This window comes from Acanthopagrus latus, chromosome 6, assembly GCF_904848185.1.
Source record: "Acanthopagrus latus isolate v.2019 chromosome 6, fAcaLat1.1, whole genome shotgun sequence".
NCBI lineage: Eukaryota > Metazoa > Chordata > Actinopteri > Spariformes > Sparidae > Acanthopagrus > Acanthopagrus latus.
The window spans coordinates 23,407,495-23,417,597 of NC_051044.1; the positions used below are offsets into that span (position 1 = coordinate 23,407,495).

Genomic DNA, 10,103 nt, shown 5'->3' on the forward strand with positions numbered 1-10,103 from the left:
TACTGACATCATGTGTCTTTTCCTTTAGAGTCAGTATAAACAGCTCTATCTCTTGGCGATTAATGTAAAGCTATAAGCCGACAGAGCAATTTAGAGCTCTAAAAGTGGATAAACTACTAATTGAATTAATTAAAATTGGTAGCATCTTTGATAATTAGTTAATTTAACTGAATTAACTCATTTTAGGCAAACATGCCAAAAACTGACCAATTGCAGTTTCTCTGTTGTTTTCAGATAGTTTTCTTCATCTTTTGTTGGTATAAACCCAATACAAATGGGCTTGGGTTGTTGGGTGGACAAAATATTTGAAATATGTTTGAAAAAACTGTTACATGTTACAAGCCAAATGTTAATGGATTAAATTATAATACCAGTAATGATTAGTCGCTGCTTCAGATTATAAGCACTATTTTCTCAAGTGAAAGTACAAACATCACAGTTGTGTCCACTCTCTTCCTTCCTCACTTCTGCTTTATGATTCTGGATGATACATCAGCGTGCACTAAGTCTGACACAGCCAGGCACTCTCATTTTCATCTTTTATAGATCCTCCAGTTCACCTGAGTTGCATATTTTTGGACACGGAGGCTTTGGCCTGGATTTGAGTTCCTCATGCCATCAGGTGAAGCGTGCTGACAGAGCCGCCGGCAGCCATGATGACCTTTTGATAACACTAAATACAACACCAGTCTTCTATTAGGAGTCACGCAAGGATTCTGCAGACAAGTTTTCATATCTCATTTTTTATTCATCTCTCATCATAAATGAAGAAGCAGTAGAGCTAAAACTTGGGAGTTAATAAATAATAACGTATACATACATCATGTTTTGATTGCTGGTTAATGTCCAGACATAAAACCATTAAGTAGAAATGAAAGGATCTAACCATAGATCAGAATGTAAATGGCTGGAGTGTACCAGCGTGTCCACATGGAAACATAATTTGTGCGCTGATTATAAGACTGCGTGTTCACTTTCTGCCACTGATGATGTATTGAACTCAACTGCAACGCAGAGTTTGTGTTTACCATAGCTGTGTGTTACATCTGCATTTGACTGTTATAGCCGGAAAAATGTGTGCGAGCTGTTGACGTACTGTCTGCGTACAATCAGTCAGCATAACAGGAGGTAAATTAAAAAAAGCGTGTGTGCGTCTCAGCAGCTGACAGATTTGTAAATACACTCCTTACACTGCCAGGTTAGCAATGACAGCCTGGGTGAACTCGTCGCTTGTGGCGTAGCCCCCCAGGTCTCCAGTGCGCACCTGTTGCAAACATAAGGACAGCTTGTTACTATATGCACAGCTGCAACAACACATGTCCACATACAGTATGATGGTCTGCATGTCAGAGGGCCTTTGAAAACTGCAGTCACGGAATACAAAAAACGTGATCAGAGAGATGTGTACGCCTAGAAAGCAGCAGTTTCATTTCCTCAGCTCTCTTATTTTCTAATATTTTTATTTTTAGCATTACTTGAGGTCGAGAGTCAAAACATGTCACTGAGCTAAACCTTTAAACCAGAGACAGACTTGATGTCCTGCAGCAGTTTTGATACATCGTCATTGTACAAAATGCATCAATTAGAGTTCAACTGTTACCATTCAAAACCTGAAAGTGATTATGAAAAGATGACTGATGTTATTTATTCAATACTACATCAAGCTTCAGTATTCAAGTATGAATTCTCCAAGAAGGATATGAATTCAAAAAAGAACATGACCCCATTTACTGTGTTTTGTACTGTGGCAGTACACAAAATTTGGAAAATCTGCAACATTAAGTGCAGCTATAACCAATATACTACTTTATATCTTTATATGGTTAAGAGCTACCAACTGTAAAGACTCTTAAACTATGACACAGTGATACACAGAGCAAAGATGAAGTAGTGAGACAGAGCAGTCAGTCTTTCACTTTCTTACAGCATCAATGTCATGAACAGCAACAATATTACACAAAGCTCCTTTTACAGGAGTCCTTAGAAATGCAATACAAAAATGACCATTTCACACAATTCATTTGTTGTTATGATACCCAAGAATACACAGATAACCTTTAGGATACCAAATCATAATTAGTCTGAATGTCAATGCTGTCAACTGGTGCGCTGACAGAGAATATTTACTAGCTTTATGGACACTCAGAGAATTTCTGCAGCTATAAAACGGTAGAATTACTTTAAAACAATGTCTTGAAAGTTGGTCAGTGGAGCTATTCCTGAAAGTAATCATTTTTGGTTTTCTTTTTTGTTTTGGCAGAAACATTTAAATATTAACGGAGTTATTAATATCACAGTGAGATACATAAATGTTGCAGCAACTCACAGCCACAATTTTAGGTGCTTTTTGCAGCACTGAACTGGCAGTTCTATTAAATACATTAAAAATTAAGTAGTTCAGAAATGTTTGTACTGTATATTGAGTTACAGTGACAGTTGGCTTAAAGATGTTTCATTATGACTGATGAGAATGTCAGACAATGAGAATAAAAGAAAAGTGATGCAGGTTGGTGGCGAGCAGCTGATATAAACTGTTGATAAATGTGGTCTGGTTGTTTCTGTACAGACAGACTCTACACAATTTCGACAGTAGAGAGGTAGCCTGGAGGTGGACAAGGCTGAAACACTTGGACATCGACACACATAATGACATGAAATGGAAAGACAAATAGTCCGATGGACAGTAACTATGAGGAAGGATGTAAAGATGATACAGATGAATGATGGGAATCCTTTTTTGGTGATGTACAACAGGACCTTTGGTATTAACCGTATACATTAGAATGCAACTGATGGCACTGAACAGTCATTATGCAGTGAGAGGGGAGGTGAGTCTTAACATGCGTCCAGTTCATGTTAAGATTAATGTCCAGATTTAAAGGAAAGTCAGAGAGGAGTGTGACAAAACATCTTAGTAAGTGGGTCGGTGGCGCAGGTTTTCCACGACAGCACGCACAAAGTCGCTGGTGGTAGAATAACCGCCAAGGTCTCGTGTCCGTACCTGGGACGTTCACACAGATACACAAGAACACACACAAACACACGGGGCAAAGGGGTACAAGGAGAGGAGGGAATTAAAGCAAAGGGGAGAGGGAGAGGAAGGGCACTTGAGACAACGTGCAGGAGAATTCTGCTTTCAACTGACAGGCATCCCTTAAAAATTAAATTCCTCACACTCACACAGTTGCTTCAAACTCAAACAGCTTCTGAAAACCTCTTATAGAGGGGAAAAAAAAAATCTGTCCTGAAGCTGTTGTCGCTGAAATGCTTCTTTTTTTTTAGAGCTGAACTGACCGTGCATTTTATCTGTGGGACGCATGCTGGTGTTTGCGTCAATGTATGTTAGCATCAAAGTGGAGCAGGTGCAAAATGCAGTTAGTCCAAGCCAGTTTAAAAAGAAAAAAAGTCTGGTTTTCCTGGAAACAAATGCACATGCCTTGCACCATTATACATAAAGGAAGGAGGAAGAGACATGCCAAAGTAGAGCTAAAGTACGATGCATGAGCACATACACAATCTTATAAAAAATAGTGTCTAACCCTAACCCTAACATACTGAGGTGTAGTTTTCAGGCTGTTAGATGAAGGTATGTGTGGGTCAAGAACTGCCATCATTACAGATAATGTGCTGCATCGCTAGTATCAGACTTAAATGCCCGCAGCATTTTGACACTATAAGTTGACAAGTCCTGTTAGCTTCACATCACTGAAGCAGAACCACACATAACTGAGCTGGCTCTGTTGTGCTGACAGAAAACATCCAACAACTCTTCGTGTTAATGCTGTTAGTGGTTAAGTCATGGCAGTGTCTTCACAGCCTGAATGCACCTGTAGGCACACAGTAGGCCGAATTAACAGGTAACACACACACACACTCACCTTGCCCTGTTTGATGACCCTCTTGACAGCATCTGACACCATGTTGGAGTGATATTCAAGGCTGCAACACAATACAGCAACAGTGAAAAGGTGAACAGAACTGTGTTGTAGATATGACAACATCACACATCACAAACAGGCTGTTTTCTAAGCCTTGGGGGTTTTCCAGTCAGGAGGGTGGTAACGAGTCACATTTTCTTTGCATGTAAGCAACTTTTGAGTGAATTGTACTTTTCGGAATAGTTCTAGCATAAAAGCATACTTTAAGTGTTACTGGAGTAGATTATTTGAGAACAAATATTACTTTTACTGCATTAAATTTGAAAATATTCATCATACTACTTTCATTTATAATTCTAATGCAATCATACACATTCTGTTAAGAAGCAGGTGGTCAGCTAGTCCCAGGTCTGCTGGTGCTCTGCTATTCATATCCATTCACAGAACCCTTTCAAGGCAGGAATCTTGCACCAATATCCTGCCTCATCGTCTGTGTGAAACTTACAGAGGCTGAAATGGGGGGACACGCTGTGTTCTGCCTCTGTTCTGCCAGCGAAGGTAGTAACAAACATGCAACAGATGTGAATGGGAAAGCTGCCAGTGTGGAACAGGTGTGTGACAATCTGATGATGTTTTAAGTGACAAAGTCTACCGCTACTTCTTGGAGCAATAAAGGATGGCCCATTGCTTGAGAGGCTATAGGTAATAAGGTACTCTTTTCTTTTACTTTTTAACATAATAGAAAAGGTCTGTTATTAATGCATGTGAACACAATTTTCTCTGACTTGTTAATATCTTATTTGTACAGAAGTGGTGCCTTTTTTCCCCCTTTTTCTTAATTTCTTAAACTAATCTACCTATTAATTCAGCTAGTACATTTAAACTCTAACTCAAGTAGTTATTTTGATTACAACTTTTAATGTAATAGTACTTTTACTTGAGTACAGTCTTTAGGCTACTCTACCCACCTCTGGTTACAAAGGATTGTGAGGTACGGTGTGAAACACAGTGTTCCTCTTACTACAAGACCCAACAGGTTGACTCACTTGAGGTGCCTGAGCATGTTAGAGGCACTGAGCAGCATGGCTGTGGGGTTAGCGATGTTTCTTCCTACAGCTTGTGCAAAGGGGTGGCGGGCACCCTGAAAGTGAAGACAGACAGGAGATCAAGAAGGGCTGAGTAATTATTAGTAGAAGTGATACCATTTCTCCATTTCTCCTTTAATTACCAAATATTTTGATAATCACTTCATTGTTTCAGTTTTGTTTTTTTAACAAATATCAAACATTTGCTGATCCCAAATTATTCAATGTAAGGACTCAATGCTTTTCTTTGTTATAAATTTATGACAGTGAATTAAAATCTGGTTCTGGACTTTTGGACTTAAGATACTAACAAAGTGTCATTCTGCCCCCCCTGTTCAGATTATGAAAGATGATAATAATAATTAAGGATCCTACATATTTAAAGAGCATTTTTATTCGACAAAAAACAGAGAAGCTTAAACATTGGAATATTATACTAAAAATTGCCCATACATCTTCATCTGATGTACAAACAGCTTAATCTTAAGAGACAAAGTGTAATAAAACTAGTGACTGACAGGCAGTATAAACAGATGTAAAACAAGCAACACAGTAGAAGGTCAGTGGAAACTCACAGTCTCAAACACAGCATACTCTGCACTGTAGCTTTCCCCAGGAACAACGCCAGCTCCTCCTACCAGCCCTGCTGCCAGGTTATCAATAATGTTACCGTACAGATTGGGCATCACCAGCACGTCAAACTGGTACGGATTCTGGACCAGCTACAGCAAAGAAAATACACAAGAGATAAATAACTGAAATGAAATCCTACTCACACAGTCATGTATTACTCATTTCATCAGATTAAACTGAGAAGCTGTATATACCTGCATGCAGCAGTTATCAATGATTATGTTCTCATATTTGATTTTGGGATACAGTTGTGCAATCTCTGCACAGCTCTGCAGAAACAGGCCATCACCTAATTTCCTGTAATAAGACAGAAAATGAAGAAAAGTGTTGCTTTAACGGCAATGCAAATCATGACCCAAATTAACACTATTTTAAGAATTAGTAGAAGACAATTATTTCAATAGGGGGGGCTTTTCTATTTCCTTACATGATGTTGGCCTTGTGGACAGCGGTGACCTTGTTTCGCCCCTTCTTGGTGGCATAATCAAAGGCGAACTTGGCGATGCGCCGGGACTTCTCTCTGGTGATGATCTTCAAACACTCAATCACACCGGTCACACTCTACAGAGCAAGAAGAAGGGACATTCATTTGATACATGAGAATGTTTTAGTCTTACCAATGACTGAGAACTGGTTCAAAAGAAAACCTTAATTAAAGACACAAATACATAAACACATTGTGCAATTCCAGAACCTCTGTCAGAGTGATTCATCTTTGTTTTCATACACAGTTTAATGCTGGCCAAATGTCTGGGTGTTCGTGGGGAACCTCCCTCTTCAAAGAAAAAAAAAAGCCCATCCCCTATTCATGTGGTTTTAAAGCCACTATTCACCCTTTACTTGGTGATTGCAGGGAGGAGGATTTTTGTTTACCTCGTGTTCCAGAGAGCTGTACTCCCCCTCAGTCTGTTCACGGATGATGACCAGGTCCAGGTTGTTGTGGCGAGTGCTGTAGCCCGGAAGGCTGTTCACATGAACCACATTAGCGAAGAGGTCCAGTTTACGCCTGGGGAATGAATAGGACGATAGGAGTTATTAAAACAAACACAAAAAACTAAATACACACACACACAAATCCACAACTTCTTTTCTGGTTTTACCTCAGTCTCATCTCATATGAAGCCAGCTCTCCTTTGAACTCCATAGGTGTGTGGATCTTTCCTGGATGACCAAGCATATCACCAACACATGTATTAGATCGATTACATTATATTTAAAACCTCAGACTCTTTTTGCTGCCTTCCAAATAACAATGTTTTTGTTGTTATTAACTGAACTGGACTAAAGCCCTTTTTACATTGACATCTCGCAATACTGTGGCAACTTCAACCCTTTCTTTAAACCCACATTATTTTAAACAATGAAGAAAAGACCAACGGCATATTGCCACCCCAGTGCTTGATTTTGGGTAGTGTACCAGCATTCTGCAAGGAAAAAGGTGTGACTTGTAAAACAATGACGCTGACTTTGTTTTACAAATGCATCAGGCAACGCTTTCTAAACAATGGCATAATGTGGCATCTCATCCTCTGCTTGGAGGGTTAAGACCTTGAAGACCTTGCGGTCATCAGATATTTTCTGTGACTGCTATCTGCCGCTAGCTGTTTTGTAAATCACCCACGTGTGTGTTGAAAACATAACAAGTTGTCAACATGCCACAACCCTGTTCCATCCCGCTGCCTCGCTGCCTCACTCTTTTTTCACATATGTTGTTTCGGCAATGCTACTTGTTCAGAGACAAAATAACAATAATGCCCTATTCTGCCTTTGTGCTTACGAAATAGTACAGGACGGCACAGTGGAGTAAAGGCAAAGCAGCGACATCTTGAATAGGCTGTGTAAAATGGGCTTACATGCAGAGACAAAAGAATAACTGAGGTTACCTTTCATGGCCACTTTGTTGGTCTTCATAGAGGTCAACACCTGATCCAGCTTCTCCTCACTGGCCATGTTCTGTACCTCGCTCAAGTGGAACTCCTCAAATTCTACTGGGACATCTCCTGCCTGGAGACAAGATAAAACAGACGTCAACTTTAGATATATGCCATCAACATACTAGATAGATACATATATAAAACGCTCAATAACCTTAAACTGAACTTGGGCTTAGCATGATATTGATATGCCATCATTATCATAATATGTGACTGTTTACCATCTTAGATTTTGGTTATGGTTATAATGTGTGTTTTTTTTTTACTCATAACTTAATGAATAACTTAAAATGCCACTCTTTAATGTACCTTGAACACTTCCTTGACAGCAGTCATGAGCTCAGGTCCCACTCCATCCCCCGGCACCATGGTGACCTTGAAGGTAGCATCAGCACGGGCCGGAGGGGCTTCTGGGCTACAGAGAACAGCAGACACACTCAGTTGTCGAGAGGCCAGCTGCTGCCACCGGGGGCTGCTCAGACCCTGAGGATGGGAAAGAAGTCAGTCACAACAAGCACAACGTGGTAGTCATAATACGAGAATGAGTTTGAGTTTTTACCATAACATACTAGCTCTCTGTTTATAATCTCTGGGTATGATGATTATTCACATATTTCTGGCTTGTGACCCTTAAAACAAAGCAGTGTTTGCACAGTTTGAATATGCCATTTAAATCTGAGCAAATCCAATGTTCTATCTATCTATCTATCTATCTATCTATCTATCTATCTATCTATCTATCTATCTATCTATCTATCTATCATGCAGGATTTCACAAAAAGAAAGCAGCAACCTGAGAAAATTCAGTCAACACTAAACATAACTGTGCTTACCTGTAACCATTTTGATAACTCTCTATTCTTTGAGTCATTTTCGCTTTTTTGTTTTGTAATTTGATTCATTTAATATTTAATTAAGAAATTATTTAATTTAGAAAAAAAACAAAGAGGAAATAAGTGAAAATAGTTGGCAGATAATGATAAGGTATATAATTGCAGCAGCCCTACTTGAGTGTCACAGGATCTTTTTACTTCAGTGTCATTCCTTTAATTGCCTTGTAACACCTCACATTTAGCTTGAGAACGATAAATCAGGCAATGATGTGCAACAAATCAAAGAGCAATATTATATGAAAAAATGTTCTTTGTGGCAATACTGGATAAAACAGGATAAAACTGAGGATATTATCCATATAGGCTACTGTTATTTACAACAGTGATAATATTAAGATGGGCAGAGGTGAAAACATGTTTCAAACAGAGGACCCTGATCATCAGGTCAGTGGGCTAAAAAATGAAGCTACAGGAATTAAATGGATACTAACAATTCCCCTCAAATGTCATCTGTCAAAAAGCCACCTCACCAAGAAAAGACACATTAATATCAGGAGATAATCTAAATAAACAAACTGCACAGCTCTTGACTTCCACCAACATTTGAGAATCTGTCAGGTGAGAAAACTGGAGCTGACACGCAGTAACAAACCAGATGTATTATTATCTGAAGGGAACAGGGACACAGACAGGCTTATCTGCTCTGCTCTGCTCCTTACAGGGGCAGTCAGCTCATGGTTGGCCCCAGAAGGTGATGAGCTGTTTCCATATGCGTGAACAAGTAAATGCTGGTTTGTTAATGACAGGGAGGTTACCACTCAGGGTTAACGGAGTTAGCCTTAGTTAGCCTGCTTCAGCTCACTCCTGTTGTATCTACTGACGAGTGAACACCGAGATTTTTTTGTTCCTCATTCACCAGCTGACAAGACAAGTTGGAGCCCCAAAAGGCATCAGTGTTTTTTTTTTTTATCTGAAGGAGCTAATTCAAAGTGTAAGTTAACGATGGAGGCTCGTGGTTAGCAACAAGATGTCACAATTTGGTGAGTCTGACTCCTCCTCTGACAGTTTATGGCGACAAGGCGCCTGAGGTGAACAAAAAGTCAACTTCAATCACGGCGACTCCTCTCCCGTGTGTGAAATACGCCTGTAAACATCACCCGTGCACTCACCTTGACCAATGTTAACAAGCTTCCTCTCAAGGCGGCCGCCATCGTCACGGGCATGCAGCAACTGGGTTACTTCTTCTGTGGTGTCGGAGAGGGAGGGCGCTAGAAGAGGAAGAAGAAGAAGAAGAGGTGCTGCTTTGTTACAGTGCCCCCAAGCTGCCAGGGTGGTTATTGTCAGGGTGAAAGCTGCCTCTTCCTCCACTGGGGAGTGTCTTGCTCGGGGGCACTTCGGCAGACAGCTGGTAGGCAGCCAACAGGAGGGTCAGCTTACATGATACGGTCATATCACATAGCCGGTCTGAAACATGTAGCCTGGCCTCTTGGAGAAAACCTTGTGGTGTTGGAGACACCACCACCAAAAGGAGACCGCCTGAGTTGTGTGTTATAGTCCAAACAAAAAGAAAAGCCACAATATGCAAAGCTGACAATTATAATATCCATACATCCTTAAGGTAAAGAATCAACACCACCTGCATCCATTATTCATTGTAATATCCTTTACAGTCCCAATCCCTTAGGAGAGAAAAAACACCCACACGCACCCACACAAAATCTATATTAATCAAATTTGGCA

The 10,103-nt window shown here is 40.1% G+C and overlaps 1 protein-coding gene across 2 annotated transcripts; it reads right to left on the reverse strand.

The window, feature by feature from the left end:
• Positions 1–723: 723 nt before the first annotated feature.
• On the reverse strand, positions 724–9,631 carry idh3b (isocitrate dehydrogenase (NAD(+)) 3 non-catalytic subunit beta). 2 transcript variants are annotated; one of them, XM_037100576.1, is made up of 11 exons: positions 9,533–9,631; positions 7,840–8,013; positions 7,480–7,600; positions 6,697–6,757; positions 6,470–6,602; positions 6,024–6,157; positions 5,791–5,893; positions 5,539–5,685; positions 4,925–5,019; positions 3,879–3,939; positions 724–1,264 (listed from the first exon to the last, which is right to left on the reverse strand). In XM_037100576.1, exons 1-11 carry the CDS (start codon positions 9,584–9,586, stop codon positions 1,187–1,189), a joined length of 1,161 nt encoding a protein of 386 aa, XP_036956471.1. In that variant the 5' UTR covers positions 9,587–9,631; the 3' UTR covers positions 724–1,186. The 2 variants fall into 2 exon arrangements, with proteins under 2 accessions (XP_036956471.1, XP_036956470.1); XM_037100575.1 differs by lacking the exon at positions 724–1,264 and adding an exon at positions 1,616–3,001.
• Positions 9,632–10,103: the final 472 nt, after the last annotated feature.

Bases quoted from the DNA above. Each gene is read 5' to 3' on its own strand.
- idh3b (XM_037100575.1), bottom strand. From the start codon at position 9,586: ATGCCCGTGACGATGGCGGCCGCCTTGAGAGGAAGCTTGTTAACATTG. The intron at 7,601-7,839 runs GTACATTAAAGA...TCTTGTCTCCAG, and splicing joins CTGTCAAGGAAGTGTTCAAG to GCAGGAGATGTCCCAGTAGA. The intron at 6,158-6,469 runs GTAAACAAAAAT...CTTGCTCTGTAG, and splicing joins ACAGCTCTCTGGAACACGAG to AGTGTGACCGGTGTGATTGA.